Below are 21,146 nucleotides of genomic sequence, written 5' to 3' on the forward strand. Positions count from 1 at the left end.
AACAATGATAATGATAATATAATCCTTCATTACATACTCAAATTCTTATGATGATACTTAAATTGGATTTTAACTTTTATTTTTATTGTTTTAAATTTTCAAGATCTTATTTTTCTCCTTTAACTACAAAGAATGAGATATGAGTTGCCTAAAAAAATACAAAGAATGTGATATTAGATACAAGGAGTATTAAAATCAAAGCTAGCACGGAGAATGCGCATAAAATTTGTCCCAAAAAAACAAAAAAGAAGAAGAAGAAGCTGGATTGATACACTGATTTGTGGACTTTTGGGATAGGGAATCAATCAATTAGAAACTAGCATTTGTCCACGTGTCGTAAACTGAAATCAGTGTCTTCAATCATATTATGATAGATAACGATCCCGTCCAGCAACAAAAGGAAGAAAGACCTCAGACTCAACTATCGAAGTCTGAATAACCTACCAGACTTGAAAGTCTAACCATGACAGCAGCGGTAGCGGCGGCCACCGTCTTAATCGCTCGAATTCCGGCCACCTCGACCACCACCAATCCTCGCTGCTCTGCTTTGCCTTATCTTCCTCCTCGCCTCTCCTCCACGCCGCCTTTCTCTACCCATGTCAAGCAATTTCCAGGTTTTGTTCCGATTTTCAAGTTTGACTTCATTCACAATTCGGTTGAATGCTATCATAAGTGGCAATTTTACGAATATTCAAATACCTTTGGGCGGAATCATTAAAAGCGTGTTCTGGATTCTTTTGTCATTTAAAGAATATTATAATATAGTCATCATTGTTTGAACATTTTCACCGGAAAAAGAAAAACGTTGTTCGAAAAATGGAATGTGCCCGCTCTTCAACTAGTACATTCTTTGCATTTACATGTAATGTATATTTTCATGGGATTTCAATTCTCGTATGGGAGGTGATGGTCATTTGAGGGAAGAGATAGACTCAGCCACTCAGGTCGATTAATTCCATAAGTAAAAATGGAAATTTGTTGCCCATCATTCTCCTCATGTGACCATCGTCGTGTCACATGAGAAGATTCAAGTCCATTTCAATCACCTTTGTTGGTGTGTATAAACGAGATACCCTACCTATTTTCATTAGGCTCTTGAGGTTGAATTGTCGAAACTGGGTATTGGAGGCATGAGTTGCTCTACTTGGCAGCGACATATGAAGGCTAATCCAGACGATTTCAAAGTTTCTAAATGGTATAACTCGGATTGGGGAAAATTGAACCTACTCTCACAATTATCCTTTAAGAATAAAAGTTCTGTTGTCTGTTCTGTTTCTCCAAGCTCCACAAGTTATTGATCTCAATCCCTTTTTATTTGTTTTTCCTTACAGATCGCATTTGCTCTCCTTGTCTTTGAAATACTGGAAACCTATTTAAAAAAAAAATTTGGGTATGACACATAAACGAAGAAATTACTATTAGGCATTCAGTACCGTCTCATCACAACTCTGATGAATAAGATAAAATCTGTGTCTGTCCAGCTCAAATTAAATGGTCTCACAAGTTATTAGTAATAAAATTCTTTCGATAACTAATTAAAACCGACTGTGGCTCTTCAGTTTCTCATTGACTATTTTAAGAAATCACTCTATTATCTCATCTCTTGTTTCTGGTTACCTTCTCTTCTCAAGTCTCTTTTTCTTTCTTTCTTTCTTTCTTTCTTTCTTCTTTTCTGATAAGAGTCTCTTTCTCTTTCTTCACTCGTAATACATTTTACTCAGCATAATGCATACAGTATATGGTTCTCAAACCTACGGAACACACATGTTGCATCATTTCATTGATACTCCGATAAACAAAACCATAAGCCAGAAGTTTATTCAATGCTTGTTTTCCTTATTGTCATATTACCATGTATCTAGCAAGAGAATCAGGTAAGGCATATCTGGTAAGTTGATTGCTTCTATATTATTGATATCAACTTTAGTTAAAATACCAAATGAAAAAATGAAATACAAAACATGGATAGAATTGAGAAAACAGAACTTCAGAGGACTTATAATGACGAAGGATATTTGTCATCTGCCAACGATTTCACGCTTGGCATCTGTTGCAACCCTCTATCCTGATAAACTTAAAACCAACGAAAATACAGAAAATACACCACAAATGGGATTAAACAAACTAACGGAGTTGTATTGCAAGCAGAATAAAGAGCTGAAATTTCAGAGTACATGAAACAACACAAAATACGATGAAACAACACAACAAACACCCAGTACAGCAACACAAACCTAAGCTACACATGAACAAATGATGAAGCAAGATGAACTTCCTCCACCCCAACCTGGCATTTGAGAGGCCAGAGCTCTCCACACCACTCCAATCTTCAAAATACTCCACTCTTTCCTTCTACACGAACATATAGATTTAAAAAGCCAAAAAGTAGATTGCCCCTGCCAAAACACTAGCTTTACTCCCCTACTTTGATGTGTCAGCTGGTCTTTACCCATGGGATTTTCTCCTAAACCCGTAGTTCCATATTTTCTGCCCTTTGCCTTTCTTTTTATATCTCCTTTTTGTGAGTTTTCATAGTGACAGGAGATGGGGTCTTATCAGCAGCATCCATGGAACATATTAAGAGAATTGGAATTATAAAGCAACCTTGCAAGAGAATGTTCCATTAATGCAACTATCTATCAATATTGCAGAATAGAAAAGCTCAAGACGGTAAAAAAAAATAGGAGAGAAGGGACATCTGTCAATGAAAAACTCAATGAACAATCAGTTTTGACGAAATCTTCAAAAATTATAATTAATAACATGTGGGACCCATTTTATTTGATTTGGACTGATGTTATTGATCAGAATTAAGATAACATGGTGCTCTTGGAGCGTCTAATTTTTCTCCATGAAATCGTAAAGAAACCAGAGCAAGCAACCTGGGTTGTCAGAAATTTCCTTCACAGAGAAAGAGATAAAATGCTTAAAACCATTAACAATTCCAGGTCTGAGTTGTTAATTTTCTCCCACAAGACCACTACATAACTATTCCACATGACCCTTCGCCCAGATTCCTCCCTCATTTTGAACCTCTTTCCATGTCAAAATTGCCAAAATCCACCCTACCCAAAGAGGAACACATGCCTGCTCCCCCACTCTGCCCTGAGCCCCAAAATCACCACCTAACCTGATCACAGCCTTCCCATCCCCCTTCCTGCTCTAGAATAATGAACCCATGAAATTCCGAGCAGGAAGAAAATTATAATGTCTACTTATCAAACAACTCAATAAATTTTAGTTTTTTTCTTGCTTCCTGTCATCCAGAGTCCCGGAAATACTTGCTTCAAACCAGAGCTTCTTCAGAGGAAACATCTACTTCAGATCCGAGTGAGTTTTTCACAGATCTGAAGCAGAAGGCAAGAAGTTTATGATTTGGCTAATTTCAACATTTTAGTTTTATCCTGAACTTTCTTTTGGCACCGTCCTATCTTATTTTGATGATGTGGGAACTATATCCTCTGTTTATCTTTATCAGTGGGATGCGCTTGAAAATAAATCCACAGTCCTTCTTTATGGAGGTGGGGCTATTGTTGCTGTTTGGCTATCTGCAACTATTGTAGGTGCCATCAACTCGGTTCCCTTGGTAAGCCGTGAATCTTGTTGAATAAATTTTTAACTTAATCAACAGAGATTCTTTAGTAGATTTTGTCTGGGAAAAGAGGGAAGATACCAACCAAAAATCGTTGAAGGAAATTCATATCATTCAAAGACCAAAAAATTTTAAAATTGCAATGCAGTTCATTGGTCCTCAGATGAAATTAATTTCTTATGTGAAATGATCAAATTGTCTTTAAAATTTAAAATAATTTAAAAAAAATCACTCCTATTATCACTAGCCACTAGATAGAATTTCATCATTCCTCAGATGAAATTAATTTCTTATGTGAAATGATCAAATTGTCTTTAAAATTTAAAATAATTTAAAAAAAAATCACTCCTATTATCACTAGCCACTAGATAGAATTTCATCATCCGTGACAATGTATTGAGGGATATTTGGTGAAGGTGACTAAGAAAGAGTATGATCCCATAACTCCTTGGCTCATAGGTGGACGGCCTCCCAAGCCACCAAGTCCTCTTAATTATATATGACAAAAAAAAAATATATGTAGTAGCCCAAACTTCTAACCCACGTTTTTATTAGTGCTAGTTTTTAATTAACAAATATTTATTTAATTTTTAACAACACAATCAAAATTAACAAAAATTTATTTAGACTCTAATAAGTTAAAAAAATTGATAAAATGAGCTTTATTGTATAGGTGTAAGTCCTTTGTTAGCAAGTATCTATTCAAATTTTGATAACAATTCATTTGAAATTAATAATGATCTGTTCAGATTTTAACAAGTTATAAAAACTGATAGCACAGGTTTAATAGAATAAACAACTTGTTAATTACGAATGGGTTGTTATCAAGACCCAAATATTTGTTGTTTATGTTGAATGAAAGCCTATTTCATTAGACCTATGTTGTCAATTTTTTTAACTTGTTAAAAATCAAATGAATTATTACTAATTTTAAATAAATTTTTGTCAAAACTTAAATGGATACTTATTAATAAAAAAATTAATATTTTTATAATAAATTCTATCCTATTAGTTTCTTTAACTTGTTAAAGATTGAATGTATTGCTGTTAATTTTGAATCAAGAGTTGTCAATACATGAATGGATATTAATTGATGAAGTATTAACACTTGCACAATTAAGTTCATCCTATCAATTTTTTTAACTTGTTAAAATTTGAATGGATTGTTGTTAATTTCAAATGAATTGTTGTCAAAATTTGTATGGATATATGTTGATAAAGGACTAACACTTGTATAATTAATTTCTTCCTATTAGTTTTTCTAGTTTGTTAAACCTTGAATGGATTATTGCTAATTCTAAATGAGTTGTTGTAAAAATTTAAATAGATATCTATTGATGAATGACTAACACTTGTACAATTAAACTCATTTTATTAGTTTTTTTTTAACTGGTTGAAGCCTGAATGGATTGTTAATTTTGAATGTGTTGTTATTAAAACTTGAATAGATATTTATTGATAAAGAACTAACACTTGTAAAAGTTTGGGTTATTACATATATATTTTTACCATATATGATTAAGGGAGTTTGGTGGCTACTAAGCTTTTTAAATGGTCAAGGAATTATGGGATCAAATTCCCCTAACCATCTTTATCGATTATTCTTCAATGAATTGTCACCAGCGTTGGAGCTTCGATAACTAGTCACTTGTAGCAAGGTCTCCAATGGCGATCCGATGGCCGGCAACAATAATAGCAAGCGTGATTTTTTAAAAATTATTTTAAATTTTATGGACAATTCGGTCATTTTACATAAACAATTAATTTTATCTAAGGAATGACTGTTGTACAATTTCAAAATTTATTGATCTTTGAATGATATAAATTTTCTCCAACAGTCCTTGGTTGATATTTTTCCCAAAAAAAAAAAATAGTTGACCTAGCCAATGACAAATAAACATATAGGCATAAGTTAGGAGTGCACCTAAAAACTTCTTCCAAGAGGTTGCTTTTTAATCAAGCAACTGATCTGCTTATGTTTTTTAATACTTATAGAGGGATCGTGAACTCATCTGAAATATTTCATATATTTCAGCTTCCAAAGATTATGGAGCTGGTAGGGCTAGGTTACACTGGATGGTTTGTCTACCGCTACGTTCTGTTTAAGGTAGGTAAAGTGCACAATGGATATGTTACTGCTTTAGAATCATGCACATTTTGATTTCTGCAAAATATATTCATGAAATTGCATTGGTCTGGATATTGATTCTTTTTATTTTGGTTTGCTATCACTTATCAGGCTCTTCAATAATAACACAGCACATGAATTTTCTTTAGAGCTTAACATTGTATGATTGAATTGTTTTCTCCAATTATCAAAGGCTATGGCAGTCATAATTTCTTCAGAGCTTAACATTGGATCTAGCTGTTATCTTCTATTTCTGCAATCAGAATTCTAATATGTGGGACTAATCATGTGACCCATAGGCAAGTTTTTTTTTTTTTGCTAGAAAAAAGAAATCTTATGAATAATATAATTTGACTTCTCCATACAGTCTAGCAGAAAGGAATTAGCTAGCGACATCGAGGAGATCAAGAAGAAAGTCACTGGAACTGAATAGAAGTGATATGGCGAGTGGCAAGTGAAGTTGAAATTCTTTTATGATCATTTGTTTTTTTTGTGCTTTAAGAGGCGTTTGCATCGTTCGATGATAAAATAGAGTTCCTCTCGACCTCTATCACTCTTGTATCAAGCTAACTTGTTCTTGAAATGTGTAGCAACTCTTAAAAGTATGGTTATGGCCGAAAACCATAATTGCTTCTTGTTCAATAGTGAGTGAAGAATTAATTATGCTGAGAGTTATGAGAGAAGTCAATATTGTCAGCAAAAGTTGCATATGGGTAGGGGGATTCAGGAGAGCTTGACAGAAAACAAGGTATAATTTAGCTTAAGCGGCCTATGTTTTTGAGAAGGAGAGCATAACACAAGACAAGACATCTTGCAAGCACAATGTCATGAAGCCATTATTTTCTTTTCAAAAAACTAACTTATTGGGACATGCAACGCACCTATTTATATAGCTAGATCTTCCTCAAGTCCCTCCAATGTGAAATACAATAGCTCTCCTGACCACTCTATAACACCCCTATCACGAGTAGCTCGCAAGTGATATCACTTTGTCATGAGGCTATTACTCTTTTTAAAAAGCTAACTCATTGAAGTGTACAGTGCATTCGCTTATATACTAAAGATCCTCTCTAAATCCTTCCGACGTAGGACGTAACAACTCCCTTGACTACTCTGTGGCGCCCTTGGTGGCCTATCAAAGAGGTCTAACAATTGGGCAAATTTGGATTTGGCTCTATTATTATTTTGTTACGAGGTCATTATTCTCTCTTAAAAAAGCTAGCTCATTAGAGTGTGTAATGCATCTGCTTATATAGTTAGGACACTTTCTAAATTCATTTGATGTGAGACGTAACAAGAAGCTCAAACAGACATTGGAAAAAGTCAAGCACCCTTAAGTAGCATTACAAATTTACAAAGACTTTCATGGAAAGACAATTCCCCTCTTGGTCTTTTATGAATCTTCTTACCGTGCAAAATATATAAATCCTAAAAGTAAGATGTAGAAAATGTCTATCAAGTTATGAAATTATGATTGATATATATATATATACACTCCATCTGTTCAAAAATAGAAAACTTTTTTTAAAGGATTGGATGTTAAAAAATATAAAACATTTTGAGTCTTTTAAGATGTAATCATTATTTTTTAAAAAAAGTATCGTTAATGAATAGATTGCATTATATTTTTTAGAGTGAAACACATTATTAAATAGGAATAAATATGAAAAGATAGGATTAATTTAAAGATGATAACTATTTTATTGGGGTGATATTAAATTAAAAATATCTTATATTTTTGCAAAATATTAAAAATTAGACCGATCATTAAACTGATTGAAGTACTGGTTCAAGAGTTAATAATTTAACTGAAATTGAATCGGAAGCAAATCAAAGGAAAATTGATCATAATAAATTATATAAAATAAAAAGAATATAAAAAATAAATTCAAATAAAAATAACATTTATTTTTTAAAACATAAATAAAATATATGTGTATGTAAAATAATTTGGCCACATACTTTATACATGCATGCATGCATGTCATTTTTTTAGGCCACGTCTACTTTTCATCATGTCCTTTAAATTTTTTATCTTTTTTAATCAAATGACTAAACACATAGGTACATAGCTAGGCTGGCCAAAACAAAAACCGTAGGTACATAGCCTGCAAAGCTCTTGCGTGTTGCATGTACCTCCCATTAAAATTGGAGCTCAGACTTCAGAGGTTTTCGTTCGTTCTTAGTTTTTTTTTTTTTTTTTTTCTTGATTCTTGCTTTTGGCCATTCTCTTTCGGTCCCTCATCCTTTTCTTCGAGCGTCCCGGCAGCATTCAATCATTCATCTCCCTCATCCTTTGCTCCGTGCGTCTCTGGCTCTCGACATTCCTCTGTCTCATCCTTTTCTTTGTGTAAGCTCTCGACATTCATCTTCAAAGAAAAAGTTGCAAGTGGGGAGTTATTGAAAAAAGTCATGGTTTTGATATCGCTCCTCTACTTTCTCCAATGTCTCTTTTCTTTTCATTTTTTTTATCATCTCTTCCCCTTTTTTCTTCTTCTCTATCCATTTTCTTCTTGTTGCTGGTTGTTTTTTTTTTTTTTCAAATCTCACTGCAAATGATCAAGGGATTTGGAAGATTATAGGCAAAAATTAACTCAGCCAACCCGTTCAACCTGTTAGGTTAGCCGAGTTATCCTGAATTATACTCGATTTGATCAGGTTAGGCCCAAACAAGTGGTCAGTTCACCGGCCTACGGGTTTCATTCCATGCATTGTTTACTTTTGAATGGAGGGGCTATATGCACACACGTACTTACGTACGCGTGTGATTTCACCTGTCCACTCCAGCCCACTTTATCCTCAGCCCGTGCAGACCAGTTCTGAAAATAGCTGTACGTCAAAAAATGTTTATACGCTAAAATAAATTAACATCTTACGATAACGAAATGCTGCATAAGCGTGAGGTGATGGCACGTAGTTGAATGCCACGTAACGCAAAATTGATTGATGTAAATGTGGGGTCATTGTTAACAGAGAGGATAAAATTAGAGTCAGCATGGAAAATTTGTTTTTAAAATGTTGGATCTTAATAGATAATATTAAATTTTTTTATATTATAATTCACTCGAATATAAAAAAATATAAAATTTTGATAGAATAAATATATAATTTTTATTAAAATGTGAACAGATTACAAATTAAAAACTAAAAATTAAAAAGGATTAATGAATTTAAAATTTGCAAGTTTTTAATGGAGTTTTGACTGTTTTTTTTTATTTTCTTCTTCTATTTACAATGTCAGAATAACGGTAGCTTTTTTTTTTTAAACTTAGCACGTTCTGCTAAAAAATCAAGGATCTTGCGAAACTTATGCCATGGTCTCTCTATTTTGATAACTATCTCATTTCATCGAAATACTTGGGCATATATTTCGTCATTACTTAAAATTGTGTTTTCGTGCCAACGGTATAATATTTGCAGCTGACGAGATTTTAGCATGTTTACTTATTGTGGCCTTTATTGAGTCTCGGAGTCGGCCCCTTTCGTTTATATTGAACCTAATGCTTCAATTACTCAACCCAACTAACTCTGTGACCTATTTGAATGACGTTTTGTATTTAGCTCAAACAACTTTTAAAGCAAAGTAGCTGACAGATTTAAATGTGATATATATATATATATATATTGGGGTCAAAATAAAATTTTAATAACTAGAGCTTTATGGTATGTTCTTGTATTTTTAATATGGATAAAGGTACATCTTTATCTTTGAAGTATTTTTTGAAGAACACTCAGCACCTTAATGTTTTTATTGGAGTAATTTTACCATTAACATTATCAAAATGGAGCATTTTTGCTTTTTTTGTCAAATTTTTAACATTGATCTTAAACATTGACGGTTAAAAAATTTGACAGAAATGACAAAGATGCTCCATTTTCATAATATTAAAGGCAAAATTGCTCTAACAAAAATGTTAGGGTGTTGGGCATTTCTCAAAAAATATTTTAGGAATAAAAATGCACCTTTATCCTTTTTTTATTTATATGAATATTATTGTGTTACTATCAAGAAAGTTTTACATATTACCAATGACTGGAACTTTCACAATATTATACATGATTAAACTCAGTATTAATTATCAGATTAGTATATTATCATAAAATCTAATGTAATGAGATGCGTAATAATATGAGCTGTAAATAGAGATGAATATGTGACTGTTAATTTGCGATGTGCTTATTTATAAAAATTTTACAATTTAGATAAATTTGATCATTGAACAATTAGATTCAAAGTCTAGAGATGTTACATTAATTTTTTTTAATAAAAAAAAGTTCTTAGCTACAGGTGCAAATATAAGCATTTGTTCATACATATTATGATATAAATAAAAAAATTAAAGCACTTAAACAAATTATCATAAAGGACAAATCAAATCAAGTTGACCATAACCTGAAAAATTAAATAGATTTTATTTTGTAAATTCAGTTTTCTTGCTCCAAAACTAAAATTAACTTTTAAACAAGTTTAACCAGTTATTTAACCTATTTGTTTAATATTTTTCATGAAAAATCACTTATTTTATTTGAAAAATTATTTTTAAAAATTTGACAATAATTTTTAGGTTTTTTAAATAATCCAAATATAAAAAATTTAATTATTTTAAAAATTTACTTTAAGTAATTCTTGAAAATAATCAATACTAAAAGAGAATATCATAAAAATACAAAAATATATAAGAATATTATAACATTTAAAAATAACAAAATCATAAAATATTTTTCTTATAAATAAATATATCTGAGTATACGAACAGACGAATCAAGATTTACCCCGTACATGATTACCTGAAGTTTCATTTAAGGAAATAAAATAAAATAAAATACCTGAGTGTACCTGTTTTTGGGCAAAAGATACATGAGTATATCCTAAAAATTAAAAATTATTAAATATAAGAATTTTTTAAAAATGACGAGTAGAAGTTTGCCGCCGAAGCGAAACTAATGTAAGAATTCGGTGACAAATGATAACATTTTCTTTTGTCTTCGTCCTTTCTCTGACCCCATCAAAATACAATTGGGGGAAACAAAATTATGCTTAAAAATGAATTACAATCTTTTTTCTTGGGTGAATAAATATTTTGCAATCTTAATGATGAGAATCTAATAAATAATGATCACAAGTTGCGGAAGCGACAAATAAACCACAAACAATTCTGAAATGATTCATGTGCCCTCTTTATAATGCCTGTTATTTGATTACTTATCAGCTCCATAATATGAGTATAATACCTCAGTCAACGAAGTACAATATTTTTTCCCATTTGTAGTGTCCTGCTCAGATATTGAAAACTCAATCTATCATGAAATGAAATTAGTTGAAGTAGTGATTTAAGGGTTAGTGATTTAATTAGAAATTAATCAAAAATTACACTAGTCACAATCAAAATAATATAATTTAATTAAATATATAAAAATGTTTATATGAAAGGCAGTAAAACTTAAATAAAACTTTTTAATTTTTGAGTAAATGAAAAATTTATTCATAAAATCTTATGCATGTCTTATAGAAAAAATAATTATAAATTTTTTATAATAATAAAACACAGTAGCATTAAAATTATTAATTAAAAAAATTTAGGGTTCAATATTTAGAAGAAGAAAGGAAAAAAAACAAGGAAACATAAAAATAACAAAATCTGACCCCGATTAATCCATTAACCTACCAAGTTAGCCGGGTTTGTTTGAGTTGAAGCTGAGTTATAAGTGACCGGTTTTTTAAATTAACCAAACCAGTTAGGTGATGAGTTTATGTTTTACAAGTCAACCTAACTAGATTGGTCCAGGTTTAAAAACAATAGTTCTACCCATGGCTTGCTCCCAGGAGATAATGGATTGAAGTACTCATCCTTTCTTTTCAATTTTATTTTATTCTACTATTATATTTTTAATCATTCAATAGATATAGAGTTTAAAATAAAAACTTTTAACTACTATTCTTTAAGAAGAATATGTTTATCACTCAAGAAATTAAAAATAATAAGGAGATGAGATTTAGACTATCTAAATCTCTCCCAAAAGATTATAGGAGCACATGAGTCATGGTTGGTTCAAGTAAGAGGGTTTCAAATTTTCTTTAAATGAGATTGATAAATAGAACAAGTCATGTTGAAAAACTCAATTTTAATTGGACTCAATAGTAAATCGGATGACAAATGAATTCATCAAAATTACCTCCCCAGGGAGCCAAATTCCTTTTATTTGCGGGTAAGAAATTCTAAAGACATCTCCATGGACATATAATCAGGAGCAACGAATTAAGAAAAGCGGATTATATCAATTAGGTAATAAAATTCCGATAGCACATATCCATGAACATATATAATCCAAATGGGTCTTAAATGTTACATAAATAGACTAAATCATTCATTAAAAAAAAGTGAAATCATTTTAAAAAGAAAAACTAAGTGAAACACTTGCCTTTCGTGAATCCAATAAACATATTGGAACCAACACATTTTTTTTTTTTTTTAAAGAACCAAATCTGTTCAAGGCGATTCAGGTTTAACTGCTCAACTAAAGCCCAATATCATATAAATTTTGCGCCTGGATTACATCACCTTTCTGCAACTACTTCGTTTTATGCATAAAAAAATCACGTAAAATCGTAAGAGGAAGACAAGGGAAACTGTTTAAGTAGACTCTGTCTCTGCGTTCCCAACCAAAAAGGAAAGTGTCTTTCTCTTGTATCAGAGAAAACCAGAAGAGGAGAAGAATTCTATAAGAAATCCTGCACAATAAAAGCTTTAAGTGGTTTTGTGTTTTTTGGTGCAATATTTCAGCACGAGAGGCAGAAGAAAGCTTCTGGGGTGACATGAAATGACATCCATGGGTCTCCACAAATGTTGGAAAATTACACGGGCCATGGTCTCTTTCATCATCTTCCTAAGTTTCCTCGAAGAGTCTAAAGCCTGTGAGTATGACCATGCATCTCTAGAAGCCTTTGTTCGTGACAGAGCAAACCAAGAAATAGCAAAAGCTCGTGCAGGTACCTTGTACGATATCCCTCTTCCTTCGAACTTCTCTGGCATGAATTTCTCAGTTCTTAGAGTTCGAAGTGGTTCTTTAAGGCGAAGAGGAGCGAACTATAGCAGCTACAATCTCCCACCATTGATAAAACTTGAGCCTTACGTCAAGAGAATAGCCATTATATTTGAAAACTTTGGAAACTGGTCATCTCGTTACTACCATGTTCCCAATCACACCATTGTAGCTCCAGTTCTTGGTTTGTTGGCTTATAATACTTCAGAGACAGCATTAGTACTAAGTAGAAGGTTAAATTTGAGCATCCGAGAAGAAACTCCAATCAAAGTTCGATTTTTTCGAAGTTGGGTTCATGGGAACAACGAAGAAAAACCAGTTTGTGCAAAGTTGGGTGATGATGGCAGGTTGGTTGAATTGAAGGAGATGAGAGAACCATTTGTGTGTGACACACAGAGTGAGGGGCACTACACACTAGTGGTTCCCGTGCTGGAAGAAGCTAAGAACAAGGATGCGAGGCAGAGGTATCATAATAGGACAAGGTGGGCGGCACTAATAGGAATTGGAAGTGGTTTGATTGTGTTGTTGCTTGTGATTTGTGTTTTTGTGGTAATTAAGTTGTTGAAGAGGAGGAAGTTGAAAACAATGGAGGAAACGGCGGAAAAAGGTGAGATTATTGGTGAATTCTGGGTTGGACTGAGTAAAATGCCTTCTGCTTCGATGGTTAGAACCCAGCCAGCACTTGAGAATTGAACAATTATTTTTATTTCACAGTAAAAGCGCTCTCTCTCTCTCTCTCTCTCTCTCTCTCTCTCTCTCTCGTGTCTTTTTTTCTTCTTTAAGTAACTATATAATTGTTCCTTAGAATTTCTCCTTTGATCCATGGGTCCTTGAATGTCCTTGGTCAGTATTAGTATAAAATTTACAATAAGTTACACCTTTCAAAAATTGTAAGCAGTGTGGTTCATTTCTCAAAATTTCAAAACTAAAGCTGTTTTAATTTTTTTTTAATGTTTTTATAAAATCTGAGTTTAACCCCAGTATCCCAAAAAGTACTTAGGACAAAATAACAATAATAAATATAAAGTTGTTCAATAAAGATACAACACACGAACTTTTTCTAAAAACAGCACCTAAATAGGAATTCCCAAATCCCTTTATTAATGGAAATGATTTCTGTAACCTTGAGGAAGGAATGTAATGTGTTCAAGCTATTGGATGAAGATGACAGAGATGATGAAAAGGGAAAGGAGGATCAGAGTAGGAGCCATTAAGAATAGCTAAAGTAATGAGCTTGTTTGCAGCTTCAGTGGCATGGATGCCATCCCAGCTTACATAGTTATAGGGATCATCACAGGCTGATGCTGTCACTGTGCTCCCATTTATCTGTCTGGAATTGCCACAGTAAAGTTTTGGGTCAAAGTTGTAGTCACCCCCTCCATGTCCACAGCATGCTTTGGTACCATATTGTAGCCCTGTTCTAACACAACAAACTCAATTCTCACCCACTTTATGAGCAATTCATAATGCCTGACCTTTTCTACTATCATGATAATCTAATTGTTTAGTCTTGTTCTTCACAAGTATATTCATATAACCTCTCTTTTTTGAAAGATAAAGCTAATTTTTTTAGTTAAGTATTCATTTCCATTCATCCAATCGCTTGAACCAACTTTTCATTCATTATTATATTTTTAATTAAATTTTGATGTGTAAATGAAAATAAACACTTTCTTGGGGTGTGATTTCATTTTGTTCTAATGTACAAAGTACTCATGCCCTTTTTTGTTTCAATTTATTAAGACTTATGAAAATATCCTGATCAATTTTTAAAAGGAAGAATGACAATTGAACACCTTTAAAAAAAACAATAATATAAAATAAAGACATTTAAGTTGTAAATATCAAAGTTTGAGTTGTAAATTCTTAACTTTCAATTGTTAAAGGTCCTCCATACCTTCAAAGGTCCTTATATTTGCGTCCTTAATATTTTTCATAGGTCCTGATTTGTCATTCTCCCATTTTAAAAATACCATAGAGATCTCCCTTTGCCTTTTCATCAGCAGATTAACCTTCTGGAGATTGGTGACAAGAAATAACTATTACACCATGCTAAGTTTTTTTTCTTTTTCTTTTTTTTTGGTTGAACCAAATATTCTTTAATTTGTACCATGAGATTTGGGGTGCTGGAAAAGGTCTAGCATCACAGAGTGGGTATTCACATAAATGATGGAAGCATCTGAAAGACTTGCTCTGGTTTGGTTTAATGTCTGCTTCAACATGTTGTTATAGTCGCGTACTGCATTGTTGTAAGAAATCAAGCATCCAAACTCATCAACGTCTGTTCTTTCATGAGGAAGCTGCACCAAAAGTGCAGGGTAACATCCCACTGGTGCAAGATTCTGCACCAGAAATGTGCGCCCTCCAAGTTCATACAGCTCCTACAATCCACCAAACAAATACAACTTGTCAAGATACACGGCTTCATTTTAAATACTGTGACAAAATTTTTGATTGGATACACTTCAGCTCAACGAACATATTTTTGACATGTCATTGTTACTTGTTTATCTTCTAATGTGTCACCACTTTGAAGACGCGCCCAAAAGGTACTCTCACCTTAACAGTTGCAGCAATCTGTGAAACAACTTGAGGAAGGTATTCCTTCACCCCGCCAATGCCAATGACAGCTAAGTTGGACGTAAAGTCATTTTGCCCAATGTAGAATGTATACAGAGATTTTCCAAAGATATCCCGTGAAGGAAGCTTCGGGTCTAACCAACAATCGAAGTAGATAAGAAAAAGTGCACATAACCCAAAAATTAATGACGCGGTTTACATGTCTATTCAATAATATCAGTTAGCAGAGTGCGTACCAAGGTGACCAACTTCATCAACTGTGGCTTTGAACTGCTTCATTTGGTTGAGCTGAATGGCGAGAGAAAAAGGGCTGATTCCAGTGACAAACAAAGAAGTATTAGGGAGAAGAACTGTAGATGCCAATGTTGCATAGTTGGCTCCATGTCTGTAATCAGCTCCTATTGATTGCAGATAAGGGCTCAAAAATGGTAATCCCAGTGCTTGAGCTGAAAATTTTACATGGATTAGACTCATTAGAGTTCTTCGCTTCTCTATCATTGAAGGGTCATATTATTGGATTTAAGAATTCAGCTAAACTCTTCGGCTTATCACATGATATTTCATCAGAATCTCTACTTTCTTTGATCAAGAAAAGCAAATTAGCAAATAATAGTGATAATCGTAATTAACAATTCATTAAGTGAGCCACTAAAATCTAAATGCCCTTGATGAAATATGGGCCAAGCATGACATTCTCTGTTTTTTCTTACAAGAAGTTGATCTTTTTTTCTTTAAATGATTCTCCAACTAGTCTCAGCTAGAGATATTGTCTTGGAAAGAAATATGCCTTAAGAAGCTAAAAGAAATAGGAGAATAAAAGCAGTGACTCATACCATTGCAGCGTAAGGGAGTTAAAGTTGTACATGTGTAATCACAGCTTATAGCTATAAAATAGATTAAAGTATATTTTTAATCCTTTAATTTTATATAAAATTTTAATTTAATTCTTTAATTTTATAAAATATTTTTTTAATTCTTTAACTCTAATGTCTTAATTTTAAATGATTATTTTTTATGTCAATTATTATTATTTTGAAAAAATTAAACTTAATATGTGAGTATTTAAAAATATTTTATCAAAATTTGAAAGTTCAATATAAAAATTTATTAAAATAAAACTAAAAATTTTAGGATTAAAGAACTAAAAAATATTTTATAAAATTAAAAAATTAAAATAAAAAATTATATAAAGTTAAATAATTAAATATATATTTTAGCCTATAAAATATGTTAACGCAATGCCCTTCAGCGGTATTTTTAATAGTTATGAGTTTTCGTCACCATATAGCGAAAAGATTGCTCTGTTTTTTCCTAAAAATTCGTTAAGTTATAATGAACCTTTTTTTATTTAAAAATTTACGACTTTAACATTGGACATATAAAGAAACATTAATCATCTAGGACAATTTGTTTTACCTTATTGGCTTATTTAATGAAAATATCACTTATTTTTTTAAAAAAATTATATTTTATGAGTTTTTACCATATCTATTTAAACGTTTACAAATAATTAGAATCTGAAAAAATAAATAAAATTTTGATTATCTTAAAAAGTATGTTAAGTAACTTCTACAAATAATCTAATATAATAGATGATAAAGAATGTTTTAAAGAGGCAAAATATATAAAAATACCATAAAATTTTAAAATAATATAAGAAAAAACATAATATTTGATCTCTACAGTTTTATTGGATTTTGTTTTTAGTCATTATAATTTTTTTTTAATATTTTCAGTCTCTATAAGGACTATAGCTACTGAAAAAATAAAAACCATAGGGATATAAAAAAATAAAAATCATTCAATCTTTCTAAAATTACAGGGACTAAAAATAAAACCTGATGAACTATAAGAATCAAACATCATATTTTTTCATAATATAATAATATTTTTTTATAAAAAAAATAAAAAAGATATCATAAAATTTTAAAATAAATAACTACTAATCACCTTTTTATTATTATAATTAAATATAAAATAATATTTACTTTTTATAAAATATTTATAAAATAAATCTCTTTTTATAAAATTTTTAAACTTTCTAAAAGGCACTTAATTTTTAATTTTAAAGAAATAAGCTCCATAATTTTAACTTAATTATAATTCAAGCACTTAAATTTAACTCAATGAAATTCAGTTTTAGCATCCATTTGTTTTAATTTATTTATGAAAAATCATTTTTTAAAAAAAATTATTTTACAAGTTTTTATTACATTTGTTTAAAACTTTGTAAATAATCAGAATAAAAAAATGAAGAATTTTTATTATTTTAAGAAGTCACTTTAAAATTTGAGTAGCTTTAAAAAAAATCTGACTTGGTAGATAAAAAATAAAGTTTTAAAAATGTATAATATATAAATATATTATAAAATTTTAAAATATTAAATAATAAATTATTTTTATAAATTATAAATTAAGGAAGAGATTATAAAATTTAAAAATAATTAATTAATAATAAATTTTTATTTTTTTGACAAAACATAAAATAATATGTATAGGCCCATTTATTCAAACTTATTTTATGAAAAAAATTACTTATTTTTTTTAAAAAAAACTACTCTAAAAGTTTTTATAATATTTATTTAAACTTTTAAAAATAATAAAAATATAATGTCCATTTTTTATAAAATTTTCATAAAATATATGTTTTTTATAAAATTTTTAAACAACCTAAAATTTAATTACTTTTAATTTTAAACAAACGGGAAAATAATCTCCACTGAATAAATTTTTTTATAAAATTTTTAAATTATTTAAAAATCAATTATTTTCATTCTCAAACAAATAAGCCTTAAAAATTTTAGTTATTTAATAAGTTTATTTATACAATTTATGTCTTGGTTACAACTTAATTTCTAAAAAATTATATAATTTTTTAAAATATAGGCATAAAACTATTAAATTGCCAAAATTTAAGGGGCTAAAGTAAACGAGTCAAATTCCGGCACTGAATTGTCATCAAATTAAAATTATAGAAATTAAATGAAGAATTTTCTCAACACATAATAACAACAGTTTTGTGATCAACTGTTTATCAAATTAACAAGACTTGAAATTGAGATTTTATTCTTAAATTACTAATAGACAATCGCAATGCCTAAAAGAATACCAAGTTGCAGTACAAAACGTGATTTTATTTTTAATATAATATCGAGATCAATTTTATTGATAGAAAATAAATAAATAAATTCAGAACATATTTCAAACGCAAAACGTAATTTAACTTTTAAAATGTATATATAATATTGAAATCGAAGTTGATTATAATTTAATCTAACTTGAAGTGATAGTGTGATAAGTCCAGGACGGAAAGAGAGGAGAAGTGAAGAAGGTGGGGTTGATTGGAATCGTGTGGGAGCAAAGAAAGAGGAAGACGAATGGAAGGAAGGAAAGGGAATTACCGAGAAAATCGAGAATGAGTCTGCCGTCGGTAGCTCTTCCGGCAGGTTTGTGGAAGAAGGTGGATCCGAAGGGACCGGACTGGGCGGGAAAAGCTGCGTAGAAGCCACCGGTGTCGGAGTTTGAATCTCCGAAGTTGAAGATTGCCTTCAACTCGCATTCGCATTCAACCGAACCCACCACCAGCAACGGCACTACCACCACCAAAATCACGCTCGCCACCGCTTCACCCATTTGATGTTGCTATGCCGAGTTTAGTGCCTCTATCTTACCCTTACAGTGGGCCTTTTTCTTGTATCTATATCTTACTCCTTTCGTTTCTTGAATAAAATGTCTCGCCTTTACAATTTTTCATGTCAATAAAGTCATGCACTCATCCAAGCCTTCGTCAAATTAATGCAATACAAACTGCATCTCACTTGAATTTTTTTTTTCTTTTTAATGAAAACTTAAATGCATTAATAATTGGACAAGAGAAGACCTAACAACAGATCACAAAAAGAGAGCCAACAAATCATTCATCATCTCACTTGAATTAGTGCTCCTCAAATAACACTCCTTGACTTTTGTTCCTATCTCAAAAGCACTATTTCTTGACCAAATGAACTCTCTCTCTCTCTCTCTCTCTCTCTCTCTCAAGTATCTACACATAGGGACGCTGATTTTTTTTTTTTTGGAGCATGAGGGACATTGATAATTGATAGAGGGGAAATATTAAACAAGATAAATTTTAATAGCTTCTTGAAATTTTAAAATTGATTAAGCCACTTTCCCTTGTAGTATGTGTATACTTCCTCCTTGCCTAATATACTCAATTCAAAATAAGGGAAACTTTTGTTACTAAATAAAAATAACATACAAATTTTGATAAATATTTGATGTTATTTTTATTTAGTAACAAAAGTTTCCCTCATTTTTAATTGAGTATATTAGGAAACGAAATATTTGATGTTATTTTGACAAAAATACTCCTTATAATTATCCATTTAACTATCTATTTATTACTCATCTACTCTATGCTGCACCATTTTATTGGGGGCCAAAATAAGAAATATATTTTTCTCAAACACAAAACCATTTGTTTTTCAAACAAATTTTCAAAGATGATATATTTAATAAGGTAAATTAAAATTTATTTCTTTTTCAAACAATATTTAATCATTTAACTATATTTTTTATTCCAGTGAAATAGCTAAGTGACTAACATATAGGATTAGAACGAGCATGTACCGTATATTTGTGAGGCAGCATACATGTCATTAAATGAACAAAAATACAAATCCCATTTAATATGACATGATTTGTTTGTTAAGTGGGGTATAAATGAGATGATAAATGTATATGTATAAATTTCTTACTTTAGCGTATGGTTTCAAATTTTTAAGTAAAATATGAAAATTTTACAAATACATGATAATGGTATGATTAGTGTTTGCTTTGACAAATAAATATAACTATCAAAAATTCAAAATAGATCATGCTACCGTGTATATTTATTGTATGCATGCATGCTTGGTCAAGATAGCGGTGAAAGGTATAACATTACTATATTAGTGGGAAATGAAGTGGGTTTTCTGAAAATCGGTGGCCAGTGCTGGCCCTTAAGTATTCGACAACGCCAAATCTTCAATATTTGTCACTAATTGTATTCCTATTATTTCCTCTTCAATAAAAATGATTAGATTTTAGCATAATTTTTAAAATATTCGTTATTATGAAGGAACGGACATGTCTCTCCGAAATCAAAATAGAAGCAGAGACCCTCTCCTTCCTGCTAGCAAAATGTCTATTGTATATGCATGCATGAAATATAAATCCTATCCCACTTGATTCATTCTCTTCACCAAATACTAATATCAATGACAATCTAAGGTGACCTAACTCCAATAATTTTATTTTAGCTATTAAATGATTTTTAATTAACAGCGTATGCAAGTTGCAATGGATGGCGATAGAGTTTGCTGGGTCATGATTTTTTTTTTTTAAATTACACACAAATATCCTTACATTGAAAATAATTATATTCAAGCCCTGGTCCACACTAAATAATAATGCATATCCTATCTTTTATCATTTTTCTGTAAAATAAGATTCCAGTAAAATTCGTGTACAAGCCAGTGGGTAGTAGTCAACACCAAATGAGAACACATTTGTTTTATATACAAAAGTTTGCGTCAATTGAGTTTCAAAGGCTCACTAAGAATAGAATATGCTTTTAGGCTCAAAATTTTTTTATTAGGGTATTTATAAATTGTTTACTAATAAGATATTTATATTGATAGCAGAATTTGACGTCAAAAATTTAGAGTTATAGATTATATCCTTATCAAGTTAACAAATCTTTGTTGGTAAATGAAAACATGTTTTTATTTTACTCCTTTTTTCACTCAATCAAAAACCTTTTGG

At 30.8% G+C, this 21,146-nt stretch overlaps 3 protein-coding genes across 4 annotated transcripts; 2 read left to right on the plus strand and 1 right to left on the minus strand.

Moving 5' to 3' along the window:
• Nucleotides 1–383: 383 nt before the first annotated feature.
• Nucleotides 384–6,362, plus strand: LOC129291378 (protein CURVATURE THYLAKOID 1A, chloroplastic). Its single transcript, XM_054928683.1, has 5 exons — nt 384–614; nt 3,268–3,359; nt 3,479–3,586; nt 5,628–5,699; nt 6,088–6,362. Exons 1-5 carry the CDS (start codon nt 464–466, stop codon nt 6,151–6,153), a joined length of 489 nt encoding a protein of 162 aa, XP_054784658.1. The 5' UTR covers nt 384–463; the 3' UTR covers nt 6,154–6,362.
• A 6,071-nt stretch (nt 6,363–12,433) lies between these two features.
• Nucleotides 12,434–13,454, plus strand: LOC129290902 (uncharacterized). The gene has a single exon (XM_054927970.1). It carries the CDS (start codon nt 12,540–12,542, stop codon nt 13,452–13,454), a length of 915 nt encoding a protein of 304 aa, XP_054783945.1. The 5' UTR covers nt 12,434–12,539.
• Nucleotides 13,455–13,824: 370 nt separating this feature from the next.
• LOC129291348 (GDSL esterase/lipase At4g01130) lies at nt 13,825–19,290 on the minus strand. 2 transcript variants are annotated; one of them, XM_054928641.1, is made up of 5 exons: nt 18,743–19,289; nt 15,578–15,787; nt 15,321–15,475; nt 14,872–15,142; nt 13,825–14,176 (listed from the first exon to the last, which is right to left on the minus strand). In XM_054928641.1, the coding sequence occupies exons 1-5, from the start codon at nt 18,972–18,974 to the stop codon at nt 13,908–13,910; spliced, it is 1,137 nt and encodes a 378-aa protein (XP_054784616.1). In that variant the 5' UTR covers nt 18,975–19,289; the 3' UTR covers nt 13,825–13,907. The 2 variants fall into 2 exon arrangements, with proteins under 2 accessions (XP_054784616.1, XP_054784617.1); XM_054928642.1 differs by having other exon boundaries at nt 13,942–14,181; nt 18,743–19,290.
• Nucleotides 19,291–21,146: the final 1,856 nt, after the last annotated feature.

This window comes from Prosopis cineraria, unplaced genomic scaffold (assembly GCF_029017545.1).
Source record: "Prosopis cineraria cultivar Desert tree isolate PC_DT_omini unplaced genomic scaffold, ASM2901754v1 PC13, whole genome shotgun sequence".
NCBI classification, from domain to species: Eukaryota; Viridiplantae; Streptophyta; class Magnoliopsida; order Fabales; family Fabaceae; genus Prosopis; species Prosopis cineraria.